Here is a 23563-nt window from a genome sequence, read left to right as displayed (position 1 = left end):
TGCCTAGTGTGTTACTGGGCAATTCAGGCTGAGAGGCCCATGTTCAATCGCTGGATGGCTGACTTGATCAGCTGGGCTGGTAATTTGTGGTGAGGGGAGGGGGAAGGGAACTACAATTGACCTCCGTGCCCCTGAGGTAGGAAGGAGAAAAAACCCCAAATTGGTTGGGGTCCCCACCTCTGATCCCCAGTGACTCTTCCTGCAAAGTGAGCTCATTCACATGGGTCTTTGGTGATCATGCAAAATGAGGAAAATACCTTGTATATTCCTGATGTGAAAAGGTTTGGGTATCGGGGGGGTTAAATTGGGGATGGTAGTGCAGTGTGGTGCTAACAACTGCTCAGTTATAAATTTCTAGTTGTTTTGTGTTCTTTTGTATTGCAAGCATACAAAATCTTCAGTACCATCATGCTGCTTCACCATTGCCTGTCACAGGGCCACTGCTCCCAAGCTATTTTTACACTGCCGGTACTCCGAGACAACTCGTCCTTTTCTGTGGAGCATTAACTGGCACTATTCTGAATATGACTTGTCCAAGTTCTCGCACCTGAAAAAATTTATGGAAGTGTGACCATTGTATAAGTTCGTTCAACCATTTCTTTCTTCTCCCCTCCCCCGCCTAACACTCTGAAAGCCAACATATACTCAGTGCCTTGGTAAGATGCCATGGCTGTCGGCCCAATGTGTCTGAATTGGGTGCATAAGACCATTATGCAGAGAGCACTTTGTACCACTATTTTCATGATGATTTCCCTAGGTACCAGCCACAGTCCAGTGGGACCATGCAAATCCAGTCTCGACAAAGGCGTTATCTTAAAGCAGTGCCTTGTAAGTTTTTCTAGCAGCCCCTCATTTGCCACGGCAGCTCTTGACTATCTGCTGATCTTGAGTTGGCAAAACGGGGAAAGAGATAGTTGAACAAAGCTCAGCTGCCTCTGCAAGGGAGCTTACACCAGTGGCTGCAGTATGTGGCGCTATTGCAAAGGCACGTGTGGAAATTTGAGAGGGGGGTAGAGGGGAAATGGGTGAAAACAACAAAGTGCAGGCACAAACAAATCATCAGAACTTCAGAGAGTGAGAGTAATAGCATGCATTGCACGAGAATAACATTAGCCATTTGGGGTCTTTTATTTCTCCTCTTCCATTTGCCAAGACCCCACATTGTACATACGTCAGCCACTGGTGTAAAGCTCCCTTGCGGAAGCAGCGTAGCTATGTACTGCCAGGTTAAGAATGTCAAAGTAACATTAAATTTTAAACTTGATGCAGTGAAACAGAGCATATAATTTAAATAGGATGTAGGAACCAATTTATGCATTTGACCTGATACAGTTGCAGGTCATTTGGCTTGATGTCATTGAAAGCAGAGGCTGTTGTTTATATTCTCGATTAAACCACCACTCCCATCTTTATATCCTCCAAGTTAACTTGGTAGAAATGTGGAGATTGATATCAAACAAAGTCTGTATTAAAGGGGCTCAACCCTTAAAGGCATAGTTCTCCAGTTTGTTGCGCAGGTACAGAATTTCTGCAATAGCTTAAGTTTTCAGCACAATTTCCATTTAGGTGTTGCTACAAGTGTCCTGCTCTGAAATGCCTGTACATTGGTGGTGTGGCCGATTCTTGGAGTTTGTCTTGTACGCAACACAATGGGTACCATGTGGCCTTTAACTGTTTTACTCCACTTAAAATGTAAATATGATTGAGTCACCAGACTGCTCTCTGCTTCCTTTTAATATCACATCTGAAAGGCAGTATATATTAATTGAAGGTTCTGATCCACTCCTTTGTATTTTGTTGACCTTTTTGTGAATTTCCTGCAGACACAATGTTCATCTAGCAGTCAATGTGGAAAACTTCAAATCTGATATTGTCAGTGCAAAGGAGATGAGAGAGATTTGGTCCTGGATCCCAGAACGATTTGCCCTTTGCCAACCGGTGTTGATTTTCACTACTTTGGACCATGGGTATAGCCTGAACAGGTAAAGTAGATGAAGGGTTCGAAGATTTTGTACAACTTCATTACATTCAAACAACAAACTATTGTTTCCTCCTTGTAATCACAAGCCTCGGCGAGTGACCAAGGATACTGTGCAGGAAGTTGTTGAATACTATGTCCTACAAGTAAAGGCTCCATAACTCACTAATACTGAAGTCATAAATGGAAGAAAGATCTGTTTATATAACTTATTAAAAATCTGCATGAACTTGTCAACTTTTCCCATTATCAATTCCCATGTCCACATTTATAATGGGAACTGCTATGTAAATGCGGGGCCGGGGGGCACCTCGTCGTCGTCGTCGTCGTCGTCTCCTCCTCCTCCTCCTCCTCCTCCTCCTTCCTCTGACTTTTGCAGACCCCTGTTCTGACTCACTCCTGGAGTACCACACAGTATTTTATTTGTTAGATTAAAATGTACTTGGTGCAGGACTCCAGGTATGAGAGCTGTGAAAGTGACCAAGAAGAGAAGGCGCTCTCGTCTCTGAATCAGAAGATTGTGAGCTCAAGCCCCAATCTAGAACTCAAGACCATAACCTAAGCTGACACTTCAGTGCAGTATTGAGGGAGTGCTGGAGGTGCTGCCTTTTGGTTAAGATTTCCGCCTCTGTTTTCTGACTGCCGCAGCCTGCTCGTACAGGCAGGTAATGTGATTTCTGAATTGCTGGTCTCTACCGAGCTTCCCCAGCCATTGCAACCAGTAATGAAACAATGAATTGTGAGCTTCAAACTCGGTTTGTCACTCCAGTGCTGTGGGATCTACGCCACATTGTAAACAGGAAGGTTTCCACAGCATCAGTAGCCTAGGATGTTAGGGACTGCCATTTGAAATGCTTACAATAGGTTTGCTGAGACACCTTGTTGGATTCGTGGGATCTGTATGCTGCATCTTGTCTTTGGGTGCACGAGGCCAACAGAAGTGGTAACATTCTCCGGTGTGTACGTTTCACCCTGAGGATCACAAAATTAAAGCACAGTTTTGTCCAAAATGTTAAATATGCTACGTTTTGTTTCAGATTTTATGCTCGCTGTGAGGGCTATGAACCAACCATCGTTCTCATCAAAACGATCGAGGCCGAAGTAGGTTGCATGTTTAACACAGTCAGAAAACACTTTCAGGGTTATAATTGGATGCACCTTTGATTTATTTTTGAATTGCAGAGAGCAATAGCTACAATGAGTGTGGGTGGCAGAGAAAACCCAAACAAGTACAAACAGCAAAAAAAGGAAAGGTCCACACAGCAGGAGAGAAATATCAGTCCAACCAATTTAGGGACAAGATCTTAATTGTAACCTTACTCCAGGTGTTTGACTATTAACAGTTACCTTGAAAGACCTTCTATACTATGACAGTAGATATGAGAAATTTGATGAAGACTAACCCAAGGAGAACCTGTAAGAGCCTATTCATGGCCAATATTGGCAGAGATGGCCAGGTCCGACAGTAGGTCATGGAATTTACACCAGGAAAGGTCATGGATATGAATATCAGGAGTCTGAAGGATCAGATCGGAGAACGGGTATTGGGGCAGACAGATGAACATCTCTGCGGAAGATAGAAATTGGTGGAAAACTGGCAAACATAGTGGGGAAGGGCGCCTGAATGATGCTTGGGGCAGGGGACGCCATGAGATAGGGGAAGAATTAGAAAGCCTGTTAGAACCCCAGAACCTTGGAGCCGGATCAGCTGACTGTCCAACCTGCCCTGCCTCGTCCAGCTCATTCTCAGATACGCCGGTAACTGAAATGCTTCCAGTCTCCGTCAGGGTTCAGGACCTAGTTTTCACATTCACACAATGCTGTTGATCACATGCAGAATTTAAGTGTTCTACCTATCGCCAGGTTATGGTTGCAGCAAAACCCTTTGCTATTAAACACCACTTTTGCCATTGACATCCTTAATAAACTAACAAATGATGACTTCCAGCATTGGTCAGTTTGGAATCTAGGAAGTAAAATGCTGCTTTGGACCAGGAAGCAGGTGCTTCAACGTGGTGATCTCAGAAATCATGACAATAGCGATCAGGCTAGTCCATCCCATGCAGTTTTAAGGTACCACAAAGTTAGTGTATGTGTTTTGAGTCAGTAGACCTACACGTTGAAGTCATGTTACAATGTTGATTCCAGAACTTGAGGGAATGACGCATGAGGAAAGATTGTCTATCCTGGGTCCTTTCTCTCTTAGAAAGAGAAGATTGAAAAGGGATATGATAGAAGTGTTTAAAATTATGGAAGGTTTGGACAAATTGGATCCAAGTAAGTTTTTCTGCTGTGTACAGAATTTAGGCACAAGGGATCATATTTACAAATTAAGGACAAGAAAAGAAAATAAGGAAATGTAGGAGGAACTTGTTAATTAAAAGGGTGCTAAGTATGTGGAACAGATTAACGCTATGGGGGATGTAACAAGAAACCTTGAAGGGTTTCAAGAAGAACTAGACAGGTTCTTGTCAACAAAAGGGATTCGGGGTCATTAGAAGTGCACCAAAGGAGTACTGTGACTAGGTGGGTCCAAGGTTGTCTTCTGCCTGAAACTCTCTCAATGTCCTTACTTTTAACAGGTCTGTGGCGCCTACCTTTCAACAGATTGGAGAGAGCGAAGGCGAGGAGGAAAGGCGCTGAGTTATTTTGGCACGGGGGAATGTTTCGTGTTCAAGGTACTGTTGATGGTTTCTTTTGGCTAATATTGCATTGTCTCTGGCTGCTTGCTCTTGAAAGGCCAGAAATTTATGCTGACCTAGCTTTGGCACGTTAATGGCACTGTGACAAACAGCGAGGGCTCACTAAAGCAGAATTGTGCATAAATTGGTTTTATCACAGCCTGTGAACATGTGCTCTGGAAATGGCCTGTTCCTAAAGAACAGACTGTCCTTATAGAATCTATTATTAAGGACATGGTAACAGAGCATTTAGAAAATAATAATAGGATTGGGCAGCGTCAACACGAATTTATGAAAGGGAAACCGTGTTTGACAAATCTGTTAGTTTTTTGAGGTTGTAACTAGCAGAATAGATGAGGGGAAACCAGCGGATGTGGTGTATTTGGATTTTCAGAAGGCTTTCGATAAGGTGCCACACGAGGCTATTAAACAAAATTAGGGCTCATGGGATTGGGGGCAATATACTAGCATGGATTGAGGATTGGTTAATGGACAGAAAGTAGGAATAAACGGGTCATTTTCGGGTTGGCAGACTGTAACTAGTGGGGTACCGCAAGGATCGGTGCTTGGGCCTCCGCTATTCACAATCTACATCAATGATTTGGATGAAGGGACCAAATGTATCATCAGCAAACTTGGATATATTACAAAGCTGGGTGGGAATGTAAGTTGTGAGGAGGATGCAAGGAGGCTTCAAGGGGACATAGACAGGCTAAGTGAGTGGGCAAGAACATGGCAAATGGAATATAATGTGGAGAAATGTGAAGTTATCCAGTTTGGTAGGGAAAAATAGAAAAGCAGAGTTTTTTAAATGGTGAGAGATTGGGAAATGTTGGTGTTCAGAGGGACCTGGGTGTCCTTGTACATGAATCACTGAAAGTTAACAAGCAGGTACATCAAGAATTAGGAAAGCAAATGGTATGTTGACCTTTATTACAAGAGGATTTGAGTATAAGAGTAAAGATGTCTTACTGCAATTATATAGGGCCCTGGTGAGACCACACCTGGAGTATTGTGTACAGTTTTGGTCTCCTTACCTAAGGAAGGAGAGGGAGTGCAACAAAGGTTCACCAGACTGGTTTCTGGGCTGGGGGTTTGTCCTATGAGGAGAGATTGCGTAGACTAGGCCTATATTCTCTGGCGTTTAGAAGAATGAGAGGTGATCTCATTGAAACATACAAAATTCTTACAGGGTTTGACAGGGTAGATGCAGGGAGGATGTTTCACCTGACTGGGGAGTCCAGAACCAGGGGTCACAGTCTCAGAATAAGGGGTCGGCCATTTAGGACTGAGATGAGGAGAAATTTCTTCACTCAAAGGGTGTTGAATCTTTGGAATTCTCTACCCCAGAGAGCTGTGGAGGCTCAGTCGTTGAGTATATTCAAGACAGAGAGCGATAGATTTTTGAATATTCAGGGAATCAAGGGATATGGGCATAATGCAGGAAAGGAGATGAGTTAGAAGATCAGCCATGATATTGAATGGTGGAGCAGGCTCGAAGGGCCAAATGGCCTACTCCTGCTCCTATTTCTTTTGTTCTTATGATTTCCTATATGTATTTCCTCTCTCTGATCACTCATTTGCTGAATACTAGATATTATTGGTGGGCTAATCAAATTTTTGTAGCTCCTTTCTGGTCAAAATAGCCATAGTTCTTTGACATACAGTACCATGGGATAGAGCTGCCTCAGAGCGAGAAGTGTTCTCTCCCCAAATGATGCCATCTCTAGTTTATCAAAATATAGCAGCTGCTGTTAACTTTCAAGCTATCCATCACCTTTAAAGTTCTGGCCTAACCTAATGATTGGCAGTAAGGCTTTTGGCAAAGCTTTCCACTAGTGATCCTTGGGCATGTTTTACACCCCTCTCACTCTGCTGCAGAAAATAGAGTTGAGGTTTGACAAAAGGAACAGATCTTTCATTGGTTAAGTGGCTTTCTACAATAAATAGTATTTTTGGAGGGGGTGGATCATGTAGCTATAACCTGGATTAGTGTAATATAGAAGCCCCTGTTGTGGTTTTATCCAAGAGCATTACACAAGGGAATGCGAATGCACCTGTAATTTCCATACATTGCAACACATTGGCTGTGAAGCACTTTAGGAGCTATGAGGGATTGTAGAGCTATATAGAGTTTGTTCTTTAATGAGAATGCCAGAAATTCAAATCTCAATTAAATCTTGTGTACTGCAAATTAGTACAGTTAGTCTTTCCTAGACATCTATTGGAGGACTGGAGACAGAATAGTTTGAATGTGCTTTGAAACCAATATACACCCTGGGTTTCATACTGCTGGTCTTTGAAGCCTTGTTCAAGTGCATATAGCAGACTTGTACCTATGCTAAGCCCTTTTTCAAATATCCAAAAGCCATTTTTCTGTCTTCTAGCATTAACAGAAATAGTGGCAATTGCGACTCGCCAGTACAGTTATAAAGAAACTGGTTTGCCAGCCATGACTAAATGCTGCTTAGGAGAGTGCCTCTTGTATCTGAAATGTATGCGGTTTTTATTTTTGTTACTTCTAGCTACAGCCTGAAATGGAGCGATATGAATGGGTTATCATTAAACATCCAGAGCTAGAAACTCCTAAAAATGCTCTAGATGCTTGCCCAGAGTCACCACAGCAGCCTGGTATCCTGGATACAGAGTCCCCCCAGGAGCAGGGTTTGCTTACTTCGACCGAAGATCCCTCAGTCAGATTATCACCCTTCCTTGCCACACGTCACTTCAACTTGACATCCAAAGCTACTTCGATGTTCATGGCTGGAAGTGCGGAATCCATTATAGTTGGTGAGTGAAGCCGAAGTGATCGGAGCAATTTTATTTTGCCAATGCAAAATCTTGTTAATTATACTGGTTGGTGTCACTAAAAGCAGCCTTTAAATAATCTTGTTCCTGCCCAGACCTCACTGGGCCATGTACCTCCTGTACAGGAAGGTGGTTGAGATAAGCAAGTGAGGCTCAAGTCTGTGGGCTCTCACTCTATGCTGCCCGCCAAGGATTTTTTCACACAAAGGATTGTTAGCACGTGGAATGTGCCATTAGAGGTGATAATTCTTGAAGTGCATGAAATGACATCCTTTCCTCCTGCTTCTCTCTCCTCACTGACCGCGCCCACCCCCCACAAACCAAAAACTGCTCACCTGTTTACATAGGAAAAGCAAGACGCCTGTTGCATTTAACTTTGTAAATTTGTCAGTAAATTAGAACTAAGTGTTGCTGTAACCTTTCCACCAGGTGGTGGCGGCTGCCCTGCATTGTACATCGATGAGAACCTGAACCACGGCACGACAGGACGCTCCAGTACCTTTGACAATCTTCCTCTGTGCTCGGAAACTTTCCAGATTAGTGTGCTGGAAGTGTGGGGCTTCCAGGACGTCATGCCCAATTGAAGACATTGTTCAGTTGTACTCTGTCTCGAGCACACCGTCCTCTTTTGGTCAGGGTCTGGCGTCTACCCAGTGAGCTGGATTCCTGCTAAGATGGGGCTCCTTGTTTCTCTTAGTACAATATTATTTTTACCTCGGACCATCAGGCCGTCGGGTGTAGGAAAATGAAACGGCCCTAGGAGAGGAGGCAGCAACCAGAACTGATTGTACCATATGTATGTTTGTGACTTTATGCCAGTTCCATTTATCATGAACCTAGCTGTAGCAAATGTTTCAGCTACGTGGATCCAATGCTGGCCCCTCGGTAAGGATGCTATAGTGTGCTGTGAAGTAGCTCAATATTTGTTATAATACTGAGTACTAGTCTGCCTTTCTAATACTATTTTTATTTTATTTTTAAAAGCTTGATTAAGTTTATCGCGTTGCGATGGGAAATTAGGTTCTTGTGTGACACTGCACACTATTGGATTATAACGCAGAGCTTTGGCGCTGATGATCCCGGAGTCTGTTTCAGTGAAGTCTGCGTTGTAGCAAAGACTGAACTTAGCTCCTATAGTTGGAATGATGCCACTGTTTGGGGGGAAACTGACTGACAAAGGAGCTTCATTTATACACATCATTACAAGAAGAGTTTGTTTTGATCGAATTGGGTCAGCTCTGTGTACAGACTGTTGCCCAGCTCCCAGAGGCTGTTCTATTTTCTTATTATTTCAGTATTGCTTTACATTGCTCTTTTTCAGGCAAAATGTAATTGGCAGAACAGGCTACCCATCTTTCTCTTAATGGCTCACTATCTTATTTCAGGCATAGACTCTCTGTGGAGGTAGCAGTTTGACGGATCTTTCTTTGCTTGCTTCAAACTAAACCTGTTCTCTCTATACACCAGTTACTGCCCTCGGCCAGCTTGGTCAACCCTCCAACACCTGGATAGATGTAGAGATTCCATCTTAAGGAGCAGTCACTGAGTATCAATCAGGAGAGGGAACCCGGTCCAATTTTTTTCCCCCCTCTCCTCTCCTGACGGCCAATTTTAGCAGCCTGCTGCTGTCCTGGCTGGGGTCAGCTAATCTATCACTGGTGGGGAATGAACTTGGCACTTCTGGCCTGTATGGCCCAGTTACTGCCTCGGAACCTGACATTGCATGTCTTCAACGTGATTTTAAAAATGCTAAATGTTTAGTGGAATTGCAGGAGTGTGCACAACCATCAAGGATTTCTTTCACAGTATTTTAGAAGTGTATATCATTTTGTTTTTTAAGTATGAAATGCAGTTCTCGGTGTTGATACTAAACTCTCAAGAGCAGCTGCTTGTTCGTTTACATGCAATAGACACCGCCTGTCCCCGCACCGCGTAGCCCCACCCAGCACATCCTCGCACCCCCCTTATCCCCACACCCCATATCTCAACCATGAAAGGTCCATGTTAGTTTGGAAACTTGCTGGACCTGGCCAGGTGGAGCAAAGTGTGAGCTGCACCTTCAAGTGGGTAAATCCTTTATTGCACTCGGGATACCAAATGTTTAGGGTGCACAGATATACCTTTGGCCAACTTCAAAAGGATCTTGAGTTTTACCAATTTTTTTATTTAAATTTTTATAAAAAGAGGTCAGTTCAGAGTGAAGTTTACGTGTGTAAATTGCTTTTCCTATTTGCAGTTTAAAAATTCCAGTACCCTCATCAATTCTAGAAAATTCGTCGATGTCAAATATAACAAGTTGTTAAGAACCACTGGCCATGAAATTACTCTTTAAAGAGTTTGTACATGTGGGGAAATTACATTGTCCACTATTTTAATGGAAGAGTTAGCCCGTTTACAATAAACGGATTAAAGACTCCAATAAAACAGTGGATAGAGGAATGTTCTCCAAACATGCTCGCACATTTGTACACTCATATTGACTGAGCACGATTTCAGGGCTACGTGTTTGTCTCTATTAGCGAGTGATTCACTTGCAGTGCCTCGTGGACCTTGTGTCATTGGATTGCAGTCCATGAAAAACTGCTCACTAGGTACCATAATTCCTGGGCAAAAACTGCACATCCAGCGTCTTTAAGCTTGACCCTGTATGCGTAGAAATGGAGTAAAAATCTAACCTACATTGCCAAAGATCAAAAATAGAGCAATGCAGTAACTGATAAAAACCTGTACAGACTGGACACAGAGTCAAATGGTCATGAAAATCAATGAAAGCGATATATAATTGAGGCTGCATTACGGGCTGACTTGCACTTCAATACATGAAGTCGGATTCAGTGAAGAGAACGGCAGCTTGCTAGGGTCACCAGCCTTGGGCAAAGAACGAACAGACCTCAACGCAAGCATTGCTTCATTTGGGCCTCTTGAGGCTTGTGGGGGGCAGCACTGCATAAACTGCTGTTTCTGGTCACTGTGCTAAACCAGAGGTCTTGAGACTAAAGAGCTCCCATCACCAGTTTTTTTTTTTTTTTTTTGTGTGTGAAGAGTTTCAAATTGGTACATCTGAAGTTTACGGAGTGTTGGGTTCATATTTCAGAGCTGAAGTCTTGTCTTGTAGAGAGAACAGTTTGAATTGGCGGAGTGTTTATTGCTCAGGGTTTTAAGTTGAATAATCATAAAATCATTCCAAGATCTCCAGTTGAGGTCCTGAATTTTCGGAGCTCTGGGACAGTGCAGTTGGTGTCTACCTTAGGAAAGGCCTCATTTTGTATAAGTGCAATATTGTTTGTTAAAATCAGTGAACCATATCTTTAGAAACCAGTCAACATAAGGAAGTTGAAACCGTGCGTTGGTGTGGGCTGTTCGCTGTGTATCTGTGTCCACGCTACCCAGCTGCCAGCAGAATGTCAGGAGTGGGACTGTTTCTGCAATAGCAGTGGCCACACAGCACGGTGTCTGGGAAAATTGGGACTACAGTTGGTTCAGTTACTATCGAGCCATTGTAAATATCTCTATGTAAGTGTGATGTGCAATGCAACTTTGTATTTGTGGTTCATTCGAGTCCAGTACTATTGTTAAAGTGGCCTAAGGTTGAGATGAGTGTTGTATTGTGTAGATGCTGCATGTAATAACAAACTCGTAGTTTATTTAAGTATTGTGTGGAAACCATGTAATTTGTTAAGCCGGTGAGCAAAGGTTTAGTCTTGAATTAAGAGGCGCTGAAACCTTTAGCAGTCTGAAGGTGCTGTCACATAATTGCAGTACTGTTGACTTGTGCTGTTGTTACTATGGAATATTAAGGTACAACCGCTGGCAGCTGTGACCCACCTTTCCTTGGGGTTCCTGATCTGCTGGTGCTCCAAGCTCCCTTTGTGCTGTGATAGCGCCGAGCCGGCTTAGCCGTTAGCGGAATGTTGCAGTGACATTACAGCGTTGACTGCTCTCACGCACAAGTGCTCAAGCTCACCGTGCCAGCACAAGAGACCCAGGTGAGGGGGGCGCAGTCTTCGTTTATGGAGCCCCCTACACAAGGGGCGGAACAACACAAACTGGTCACCTCTGGGCGGCCCACAACCTAAGTGAAAGGTAAAACCGGCTCAACCAGTGGTAACATAACCTGCCATCCCACCAGGCTATAGAGGCTAAAGCTCCTGCCAGAAATGGATTGTCTGTTTATTTTAAAGGAATGTAATTAAAGCATATCTTTCTTCTACAATTACTGTATCACTTTAAGATGTAATCTGTGAATGTCCTGTATATATTTCAGACCAGATCTATGTTTTTCTTCCCCCTTAATTTGTTGTTTGACTTGTGTTCTGATCCCTAAGTGTGAGAGCTGTGATAGTGCTTGTACACTGTATAATGTTGCAATTGAACTCTATTCAGATGCCATTTCAGCCGAGCTGGAATCAATCTTGTGGCAAGGTGACCTGAGGTGATCTTTAAAGTGCCACTGAAATAAAGTGCATATCCAGTGTGCCCTGTTTACATTGTGTCACTGTGCGGGTGGATCGGGTTTGACTAGTTTCAGATTCTGCTGATCAGAGCTCGGTTCCGAGAATCTGCAATGCAGTGTGCTATCACTTGGCAGGCCATCGCTTGGGGTAAGCCAGCATTGGGAGATGCCCTGTCCCCAGGTGACCGCATGAGCAGGGGACATTGAGGAGCTTGCCAGACCCCGGTGAAGGCAGCATTTGGCCACAACATTGCCGGATCGAGGCAGCTTCAAACTCTTCAGGCAGTTGTCAAATGTCAGATTTGTACAGTGCCGCCATTAACTTGAGTATCGCGGCCACGAGCTGTGCTTCTGCTGAGTGAACTCCTCAACCTACCTGACCAGTTAGTGTCTCGGCCCTAGTGAAAATGGGTAGATGCTTGAAACTACCCCAGTCTTAAGTGTGTTCATGTGTAGAATAGGTTACATATTTAAAGAGCAAACTTGTCGTACGCCAGTGTTGAAGTTGACCGTGCAACAATAAAGTGCGCACAATTTTTGAAATTTGTCTACAACAATAAAAAGTGACTTGAGAATTTACTGCTACAGTCCGACTGCTCCTTCTGCGAGATCAATGTTTAGTGTTGTGAATGGTTAAACTCACTGGGCACACGGCTGAAGACTCGCCGTTTGGGTGAGGTCCCAGACACAGGCTGGTGCCCATGAAACCATCGCTCAGCAGCGGGTGGGACGAGGTTTGATCGAGTGGGTCTTGCAGTGGTTTTCTGTAGCGGTCTATCCAGTGGCATTGGAGGTGTGCTGTGGGACTGCTGGCTGAGGTTCCTGGAGGATGTTTCTATTCTGGTTCCACCCAGAGGTTCTGCAGCACCACCCAGTGGACCTTTATTGTCACATGCGTGATGATCTTTGCCATTGTGTTGTTGCACATGCCCTGGCCAGCTGCATCAGTACTGAGGGCAAAGACTGAGGCTTCATGGTTATACGCAGCAGTCTGGCACTTCAATAAGAACATAAGAAATAGGAGCAGGAGTGGGCCATTCGGCCCTTCGAGCCTGCTCCGCCATTCAATAAGATCATGGCTGATCTTCTGCCTCAACTCCATTCACCGGCCCTATCGCCATATCCCTTGATGCCTTTACTAGTCAGAAATCTGTTGACTTCTGTTTTGAACATACCCAATGACTGAGCCTCCACAGCCCTCTGGGGTAGAGAATTCCAAAGATTCACCACCCTCTGAAGAAAATTTCTTCTCATCTCAGTCCTGAATGGCCTACCCTTTTATCCTGAGGCTGTTACCTGGCAACACTCGGTGAGGTGCATACATGGATCAGACAGGAAGAATGGCCACGCGCTTGAGAGGAAACCGTACCCCAGGATACATCTGCACCTTCGGGAGATGCAGGGGGAAAAATGTGTTCAAGAATAATTGATGCTCTCCTGCTAGCTCAAGTGGCAAAGGTTGAGCCATACAGACCAAACGATGGGAATGCTTGTTCCACATTTTGTTTTTGTCTCTTCGCACTCTTCCCTTAGTGTGAAGTAGAGGAAGGACTTACAGGCTCATTAACAGCCTGACAGATGAATACACCTTCCATGGCTGTGACCAGCTTTATCCCAGCCGACAGGGGAGTTAGTCCTATACAGCGGGAGGGTTTTATTTGCTCCCACACCCCACGAGTATGCCACTGGATATTCATAGCCAGAGCCCTGGCCTCGCCTCCCCGGGCCTGTCTGGAGCCCCGGCCTCGCCTCCCCGGGACTGTCTGGAGCCCCGGCCTCGCCTCCCCGGGACTGTCTGGGGCCCCGGCCTCGCCTCCCCGGGACTGTCTGTGGCCCCGGCCTCGCCTCCCCGGGACTGTCTGGGGCCCCGGCCTCGCCTCCCCGGGACTGTCTGGGGCCCCGGCCTCGCCTCCCCGGGACTGTCTGGGTTAGTCAATAATCTTGTGGTAAAGGGGCCTTTAGGAACAAGTGACCATAATATGATTGAATTTTATATTAAGTTTGAGAGTGATGTAGTCCAATCTGAAACTAAGGCTGCAGATTGGAGGATAGCAAATGTAACCCCGCTATTTAAGAAAAGAGGGTGAGAGAAAACGGGGAACTACAGACCTGTTAGCCCCACATCAGTAGTTGGGAAAATGCTGGAATCTATTATAAAGGATGCAATAACTGGGCACTTAGAAACTGATAGTAAGATTGGGCGGAGTCAACATGCATTTATGAAAGGGAAATCCTGTTTAACAAACCTATTGGAGTTCTTTGAGGATGTAACTAGTGGAGTAGACTAAGGAGAACCGGTAGATGTGTATCTGGATTTTCAGAAGGCCTTCGATAAGGTCCCACACAAGAGGTTGGTGAACAAAATTAGGGCACATGGAATTGGGGGCAATGTACTAGCATGGATTGAGAATTGGTTAACAGACAGAAAACAAAGTGCAGGGATAAATGGGTCTTTTTCAGGATGGCAGGCTGTGACTAGTGGGGTACTGCAAGGATTGGTGCTTGGGCCCCAGCTATTCACAAACTATTATCAATGATTTGGATGAGGGGACTAAATGTAACATTTCCAAAATTGCTGATGATACAAAGCTAGGTGGCAGTTGTGAAGAGGCTTCAAGGGGATCTCGACAGGCTCAGTGAATGGGCGAGAACATGGCAGATGGAATATAATGTGGATAAATGTGAGGTTAGCCACTTTGGTAGAAAAAACAGAAAAGCAGAGTATTTCCTAAATGGTGATAGATTGGGGAATGCAGATGCTCAAAGGGACCTGAGTGTCCTTGTACATGAGTCACTGAAAGTGAATGTGCAGGTGCAGCAAGCCATTAGGAAGGCAACTGTTATGCTGGCCTTCATTACAAGAGGATTTGAGTACAGGAGTAAAGAAGTCTTACTCCAATTATATAGGGCCTTGGTGAGACCACGCCTGGAGTACTGTACCATTTTGATCTCCTTACCCAAGGAAGTATATACTTGCCATAGAGGGAGTGCAACGAAGGTTCACGAGATTGATTCCTGGGATGGCAGGACTGTCGTATGAGAAGAGATTGAGTAAACTAGGCCTGTATTCTCTTGAATTCAGAAGAATGAGAGGGGATCTCATTGAAGCATACAAAATTATTACAAGGCTTGATAGGGTGGATGCTGGGAGAATGTTTCCCTTGGCTGGGGAGTCTAGAACCAGGGGCCCCAGCTTCAGGATAAAGGGTAGGCCATTCAGGACTGAGATGAGAAGAAATTTCTAGAGGGTGGTGAATCTTTGGAATTCTCTACCCCAGAGGGCTGTGGAGGCTCGAATGGCCTACTCATGCTCCTATTTCTTATGTTCTCCCCTCCCCGGGACTGTCTGGGGCCCCAGCCTCCCTTCCCCGGGACTGTCTGGAGCGGAGTTTGAATCCTGCACCTTCTGACTCAGAGGTGGAAATGCTCCCACTGAGCCTGAAGCTCAATTCGCTTGTTCCGCAAAGTAATATTACATGCATAGAAAGAAATGAATGATATTTACTGGGCTAATATTGCACAAATTCTGTATTCCAGCAGCAAACAGCGATGTTGAGCCCAGAAGGCTGTAAAGTGTCTCTTAGGCAGTCCCTCGGAACCAAGGATGACTTGCTTCCACACTAAAAATGAGTTCTCGGGTGACTGATTAGTCCAATGCGGGACCTACAGTCTCTGTCACAGGTGGGGCAGACATGGTTGAAGGGGCGGGTGGGTGGGGTGCTTGGGTTGACGTGCGCTCCTTCTGCTGTTTGCGCTTGATTCTGGCGAAGAGACTTGAGGTGTTCGGCCCCTTCCCGGATGCTTCTCCTCCACTTTGTGCGGTCTTGGGCCAGGGATTCCCAGGTGTCAGTGGGGATGTTGCACTTTTTCAAGGAGGCTTTGAGGGTGCCCTTGAAGCGTTTCCTCTGCCCACCTGGGGCTCTCTCGCCGTGTCGGAGCTCCGAGTAGAGCACTTGCTTTGGGAATCTCGTATCGGGCATGCAGACGATGTGGCCTGTCCATCGGAGCTGATCGAGCGTGGTCAAAGCTTTGATGCTGGGGATGTTGGCCTGAGCGAGAACACTGACATTGGTGCACCTATCCTGCCAATGGATTCGCAAGATCGTGCGGAGGCAGCGTTAGTGGTAACTCTCCAGTGCTTTGAGGTGCCTGCTGTACATGGTCCATGTCTCTGAAGCATACAAGAGGGTGGGTATCACTACTGCTCTGTAGACCATGAGCTTGGTGCTGGGTTTGAGGTCTTGGTCTTCAAACACTCTCTTCCTCAGGTGACCGAAGGCTGCACTGGCACACTGAAGGCGGTGTTGGACTTCGTCATCGACGTCTGCCCTTGTTGACAGTAGGCTCCAGAGATATGGAAAGTGGTCCACGTTGTCCAAGGCTGCCTCATGGATTTTGATAATCGGGGAGCAGTACTGTGTGGCGGGGGCAAGTTCGTAGAGGACCTTTGCCTTAAGGATGTTTAGTGTAAGGCCCATGCTCTCGTACGCTTTGGTGAAGGTGTTGACGATGGTTTGGAGTTCGACCTCCGAGTGCGCGCCGATGCAAGCGTCGTCTGCATACTGTAATTCGATGACCGAGGATTGGACACCTTGGATCTGGACTGGAGGCGACGGAGGTTGAACAGTTTCCTGTTTGTTCTGTAGATTAGCTCCACTCCAGCGGGGAGCTTACTGAGGGTGAGATGGAGCATTGCAGCCAGGAAGATAGAGAAGAGCATTGGTGCGATGAGACAGCCTTGCTTGACCCCGGTCTGTACGTGAATTGGGTCTGTGGTGGATCCATTGGTCAGGATCACGGCTTGCATGTCGTCGTGAAGCAGGCAGAGGATGGTGACAAACTTTTGAGGACAGCCGAATTTAAGTAGGACACTCCATAATCCCTCACGGTTGACCGTGTCGAAGGCCTTTGTGAGGTCAAAGGTGGCCATGTACAGCGGTTGGTGCTGTTCCCTGCATTTCTCTTGTAGTTGATGTAGTGTCTGAGGATCAATAATACTCAGACTGCGGGAGAACAATAAAACAGGTATTTACTGAACAGAGAGTAATTCAAGACTGACGTACAGAAGCCTGCTATGGCTTTATATACAGGGGTGGTCACTGCCGGTACTGCAGTATAGAATCAGTTCTTCTCTTAAAGGTACATACACAACAATTCCTCCCCTTTTAGATAAACAGTACATAACATTCATTTAACAACTAAATAATAACTAATTACAATTACAATTTTCTCTGTACTATATACATCAACTGAAATAATCATTTATAAGTTCAGTCTTTGAGGAGGCTTCCTGATCCTGACTGGATAACGCCTTTCTCGAGTATCCTGTTCTTGCGGCGGAGTTGATTCTGGCTCATTGTCATTGGTTGGTTCGTCAGCTTCCAATACCACTGCTTCTGAGGTAGACGCAATCTGTACTTCGGGTTGATTACCAGGTGCATCTGCTCGTGGTACGGGTTTGGCTTGTTCCTGTGACTCTAGAATCTGGTCAGCATAGCGTCTCACGATGCTCTCTCCAACGTCCACTGTGTACATTAGTGGTCCCTGCTGTGTGCATATCGTTCCTGGCTGCCATTTTTCTGTTCAGTAGTCACGGGCCAAGACTGGTTGCCCTATCTTGAAGCTCCTGGTTGGCTTCTCATTGATGTGCTGGAATTGCTTATCCTCAACATCTCGTCTTATGTTTGGTTTGAGCAAATCCAGGCGACATCTTAGCCTTCGGTTGAAGAACATTATGGCTGGAGTTTGGTTGGTGACTGCATGTGTCGCATTCCGGTAAGCAAACAAGAAATTATCCACCTTGTGTTGTAGTGGTATGTCCTCATTATGCATTGCCTTTATTGCCTTTTTAAAGGTCTGAACAAACCTCTCGGCCAATCCATTTGTGGCTGGATGATATGGGGCAGATGTGTAATGTTTCACCCCATTATTCCTCAGAAACCTCCGGAAATCCTCGGACACAAACTGTGGCCCATTGTCGGAACAAATCTGTTCTGGCCCATTGTCGGAGCAAATCTGTTCTGGCAAGCCATTCCTGGCGAAGATGGTCCGTAGGACTGCAATAGTTTTCTCCGTGGTGGTGGAGGACATTTTGATGACCTCTGGCCATTTCGAATGGGTGTCCACAGCGATTAGAAACATTGAGTCCATAAATGGACCAGCGAAATCAATGTGTACCCGTTGCCATGGAGATGAGGGCCACTCCCATGGATGTAGCGGGGCCTGTGGTAGAGCGTTTTGGACCTTCTGGCATCCTGTGCATCTCTTGGTCATATCCTCGATTTCTTTATCGATTCCCGGCCACCACACAAATGCCCTGGCTAGGCTCTTCATTTTTACCCCTCCCAGATGACCCTCGTGAAGCTCATTGAGCACTCTATCTCTCAACTTGGGTGGAATTACCACTCGGGATCCACACATCAAGGTCCCCCGGCACACTGACAGCTGTTCTCTCCTTGGCGAGAATGCTGGCAACAGTGAGTCGCCATGTGCTGGCCATCCCTTCACCGTCAAATCATAGACCTGAGAGAGTGTCGGGTCATTTCGGGTTTCCTTCTCTATACTTGAGTTTGTAACAGGTAGACATTCGCCTATGGTCGCATGGAATATCTCCACAGGGTCCACTGCAGGTGCTTCCTCTACTGTAGGCAACGGTAGGCGCGACAGCCCATCAGCGTTTCCATGCTGTTTCGTACCCTTGTACTCTATGTCGTACTGATGTGCCCCTAGAAAAAGTGACCATCTTTGCAGCCGTTGTACCGTCATCACCGGAACGCCCTTCTTTGGGTTAAAAATGGAGACCAGGGGCTGATGATCAGTCAGTAGGGTGAATTTCTGCCCGTGCAGATAGTGATTGAACGTCTTCACCCCCCACACCAGGCTGAGGGCCTCCCTGTCAATCTGGGCGTAGTTACGCTCGCCTGAGGTTAACGAGCGCGACGCAAAGGCTATTGGCCTCTCTGAACCGTCAAGGAATTTGTGTGACAGCATCGCTCCGATGCCGTAGGGAGACGCATCACATGCTAACCGAATCGGTAGTGTTGGATTGTAGTGGGCCAATACTTCTTTTGAAGTGATTAGGCATTTACATTTCTGAAAGGCACGCTTACACTCATCACTCCATTTCCATATTACTCCAGTTTGCAGTAGGGCGTTCAGTGGGTGCAGAATTGTAGATAAATTCGGCAAGAGCTTATGGTAGTAGTTCACCAACCCGAGGAACGACCTCAGTTGCGACACATTTTCCGGTGCTGGAGCCTTGACTACAGCCTCAATCTTGTCCGCCGACTTATGCAACCCTTCCTCATCAATCATGTGGCTACAATTCGAGATTTGTCTCCTGAAGAACTCTCATTTGGGGCGGTTGGCTCGTAGCCCATATTCCTGTAATCTCGTGAGCACCTGCTCCAGGTTGGCAAGGTGTTCACTGTCATTTTCGCCCGTAACCAGGATGTCGTCCAAATAACACTAGGTCCCCGGGATCCCTTGCAGGACAATAGAGAGCATCCTGATGAACTGTATCACAGTATGGTATGGCAGCTGTAGCTACTATGACCGGAAAGCCCTGCAGCGGGTAGTCAAAACTGCCCAACGCATTACCGGCACCCGGCTACCGACCATAGAGCACATATACCAGAAACGCTGTTTACGGAGGTCACGGACCATCATCAAAAGACCCTACCTACCCCAGCCACAGTCTGTTTGCCATCTGGGAGACGCTACAGATGCACCCGAACGACCAGATTTAGGAACAGCTTCTTTCCCAGGGCTGTCATCCTACTGAACTCCACAAATAAACTCTAAAGCCTGCACATCTGCCAATGCACTTTATTATGGTTATGTTTATATTAATGTATTACAAGCCAAATGAATGTTGAATGTTTAAATGTCTTAATCTAAATGTACACTCTCGGGAGTCGCAAGCCTACATTTCGTTGTACTGCATTTGTGCACTAACAATGACAATAAAGTTGATTATTATTATTATTATTATTGTTCCATTGCCCTCTGCCAAATAGCCGGGGCTGATGCTACCCCGAATACCAGTCGATTGTACTGGTAAAGGCCTTTGTGAGTGTTTATCGTGAGGTATTTCCTAGATGCTTCTTCCACCTCCATTTGTAGATACGCTTGGGCCAGATCAATCTTTGTAAAGCGTCTCCCTCCAGATAGTGAGGCGAAAATATCTTCTATCTGTGGAAGTGGATATTGTACTGTGCGCAGGACTGGGTTCACAGTTACCTTGAAGTCCCCACAGATGCGAACCTTCTTCGGTTCCCCAGGCGTGCTGCTCAATGATTTCTTCATTACAGGAACGATGGGTGTGGCCCACTTGCTCCAGTCCACATTGGACAGCACACCCGAACGCTCCAGACTCTCCAGCTCTGCTTCAACGGCTGGGCGGATCGCGTAAGGTACCGGTCTGGCCTTAAAACATTTTGGGTTTGCGTTATCTTCGATTTTTATCGTTGCCGTTACTCCTTTTAGAGTCCCAAGTCCTTGTTGGAACACCTCTTTCGCGTCAGTTAGAATTTTTGACAGTCGTCCAGGTGTGACGTCATCATCCTTTTTTATCAGTCACAGTTAGCGCCTGAATGGAATGCCAACCCAATTGTATTTTCGGATCCATTCACGTCCCAATAGTGGTGGTGGTCCTCCATCCGGTAGTATATATAGATACAGTTTCTGTGTTTCCTTGCCGTTGTATTCAACTGGCACCCTTATTTTTCCTCTGGGGTAGACTTTTTGCCCCGTGTATGTCTTCAATACAATGGACGTGTCCTTCAAGGGTATGTGTGAGAATAGCCGCTTATAGTCTCGTCAATTCATGACAGTTAGGGCTGATCCTGTATCCAATTCCATCTTTACTTGGGACCTTGCTATCATGAGGGTGACCCAAATGGTTCGGTGATCCTCCTTTGCGATCACGTTGTGTAACTTTATACAACTTAGTCTCCTGCTCCCGGAGTCATTATCACTCTCCTGATCTTCCGAACTACTGTCTGTCTTTTTTTACTTTCTTGTACTTTTCCTTAGTAGTTCTTGTAGTGTTGGTTTTCTTTCCTGACCTGCAGACTCTTGCTATATGTCCCATTTTCCCGCATTGCCTGCATACTTTGTCCTTAAACCAGCAGTCCTTCTGATCATGGGTTGTTCTGCTGCAGCGATAGCACTTTTCTGCTCCGTACACCATTTCGTTAGCGCTGTATTCTTGTGGTTTCTGTTGTATTTCCCCAATGGAATAAAATGGCGCCTCCTGCGCTTTTCCTTCTTCCCCTTGCTGCCACGCTGCTCCGAGCGTTCTACAGGGTAATGGCGGCGACCCGCGGCTTCGGCGCGTCTCACTTTTTCTTCCCCGCGTTCTATCCTCTCCACGCTGCCCTGTTCTTGAGCACTGACCGCGCCCCGTGCGCTTCTCTCTCTCTCTCTCTCTCTCTCTCTCTCTTCCTCCCGACAACGCTGCACGGCCCCTTTGCTGAGCCGCTCGATCGAGCCCGAGCCTGCCGCAGTCCGGAAGGGTCAGCGCACTACCTGCTACCAGCACGACTTGCTGGAACACCTCGACTGGGGAGCCAGGCCCAGCTCTCCACAGCCTCCCCTGCAACTCTCCGATGGATCCCTGGGCGGTTGCCCGCGGTCGACGCCCGCCGTTCTGACTTCGACCTCCAAGAAGCTTCTCTTCAGGGAAAAGATCCCCGTGAGGTGATGCAGTACTGCAGGTGAGTTCAAACCTGCCCGTCGCCAGTGTAGTGTCTGAGGATCAATAATACTCAGACTGCAGGAGAACAATAAAACAGGTATTTACTGAACAGAGAGTAATTCAAGACTGACGTACAGAAGCCTGCTATGGCTTTACATACAGGGGTGGTCACTGCCGGTACTGCAGCACAGAATCAGTTCTTCTCTTAAAAGGTACATACACAACAGTTGACGCACAGTGAAGATCATGTCCATTGTGCCCCTTAGTGGCCGGGATCCGCATTGCGACTTTGGGAGGAGCTCTTCAGCCACTGGGAGAAGGTGATTGAGGAGGATTCTTGCAATGACTTTCCCAGTGGCAGACAGCAGGGAGACTCCTCTGTAATTACCGCAATCGGACTTGTCACCTTTCTTGAAGATGGTCACGATTATGGCATCTCTGAGATCCCCTGGCATGCTCTCCACCTTCCAAATAAGAGAAATGAGTTCATGTATTCACACCAATCGTGCTTCTCCGCCATGTTTTAGCGCCTTGGTGGGGATTCTATATGCTCCTGCGGTCGTCTTGTTCTTCAGTTGTCGGATGGCCTTTTCAACCTCATGCCGGGCTGGGATTGTGCGGAGGTGGTGGCAGGTAGCATGCTGCAGGATGGAGTTGAGGACACTCGTCGAAGACAGAGTCTCAGTTAACGAGATCTTCGAAGTGCTCCTTCCAGCGGGCACTGACTGTCTCCTTGTCCTTGATGAGTACCTCTCCGTTCTTGGCCCGCAGTGGGGTAGAACCTTGGGTGCTTGGGCCGTAGGTGGTCTTGACTGCGCTTAAAAAATCCACACACGTCGTGGTTGTTGGCTAGCTGCTGGATCTCCTGCGCTTTCTCCACCCACCATCTGTTCTTTAGGTCACAAGTTTTTTGTTGGACCTCGGCCTTCAGGCGTCTGTAGAGCTGCTTTCTTGCTCTTGAGTTCTGTTGCTGTTTCCAGATCAGGAATGCCTTGTGCTTGCAGCTTATTAGCTCCTGGATCTCCTGGTCATTCTCGTCAAATCAGTCTTGGTGTTTCCTGGTCGAGTGACCGAGCGTCTCTTCACAGGGGCTGATTATGGAGGCCTTAAGTGCAGACCAGGTGCTGTGGACACTCTCTGTGTCTCTGAATCACTGGGAGTCGCCAAGTTGGTTGTGAGACGCAGGCTGAATAGGGCTTTCTTAGCAGGGTCTTTGAGTGCTCCAGTGTTGATTTTCCTGCGGCTTTGCTTCTGTTGCTGCCGCTGTTTTGGGACTATGTTGATGGAGATGATGGAGCGGATTAGGCGGTGGTCTGTCCAGCAGTCGTCGGCTCCTGTCATGGCGCGGGTGAATGCGGACGTCCTTGTGGTCCCTCGTTCGGACGATGACGTAGTCCAGCAGATGCCAGTGCTTGGAGCGAGGGTGTCGCCATGAAGCCTTGTACTTGTCTCTCTGACGGAACAAGGTGTTGGTTATGACAAAGCCATGTTCTAAGCATTTCATCAGAAGGAGGGTACCGTTGGAGCTGGCTTTCCCTACCCCCTCTCTGCCAATCACACCGCCCCAGAAGTCTGTGTCTTTTGTCTTTTCCAACTCTGGCGTTAAAGTCGCCAAGGAGGATCAGCTTGTCGCCCGTTGGGACTTGGGGCAGGGATTGTTCGAGGCTGGAGTAGAATTCCTCTTTGGTCTCGTCTGTGGCTTCCAGTGTTGGGGCGTACGCACTGATGACCATAGCGCACTGGTTCCGGGCTAGGGTGAGCCGTAGAGTCATGAGGCGTTCGTTTATTCCACAAGGGGAGTCTCAGACGTTCAACTAGCTCATTTTTTATGGCGAAGCGTACCCCATGGATGCGGCGTTCTTCAGGTTTACCTTTCCAGAAGAAGGTGTAACCACTGCCTTGCTCCTTGAGCTGGTCTTCCCCTGCCCACCGGGTCTCGCTTA

The 23563-nt window shown here is 46.6% G+C and overlaps 1 protein-coding gene across 7 annotated transcripts in view; it reads left to right on the top strand.

Annotated features, from left to right (window-relative positions):
• Positions 1-23563, top strand: part of tbc1d24 (TBC1 domain family, member 24) — a 59397-nt gene that overhangs the window by 25208 nt on the left and 10626 nt on the right. For 6 of the 7 annotated variants that reach the window (XM_086000992.1, XM_086000993.1, XM_086000994.1 and 3 more), the window contains 5 exons: positions 1824-1982; positions 3016-3079; positions 4561-4656; positions 7185-7449; positions 7897-11943. In XM_086000992.1, the coding sequence (XP_085857118.1) occupies positions 1824-1982; positions 3016-3079; positions 4561-4656; positions 7185-7449; positions 7897-8051 (739 nt within the window). In that variant the 3' untranslated portion in view covers positions 8052-11943. Of the gene's footprint in view, positions 1-1823; positions 1983-3015; positions 3080-4560; positions 4657-7184; positions 7450-7896; positions 11944-23563 lie in introns of those variants that run through there. The other variant, XM_086000996.1, reaches the window with a different exon arrangement.

Source organism: Somniosus microcephalus, chromosome 11 (genome assembly GCF_052327205.1).
Source record: "Somniosus microcephalus isolate GS21.2 chromosome 11, FLI_Smic_1.0, whole genome shotgun sequence".
NCBI classification, from domain to species: Eukaryota; Metazoa; Chordata; class Chondrichthyes; order Squaliformes; family Somniosidae; genus Somniosus; species Somniosus microcephalus.
The sequence above is the reverse complement of the archived record's forward strand: the minus strand, read 5'-3'. Positions and strand labels throughout refer to the sequence as shown.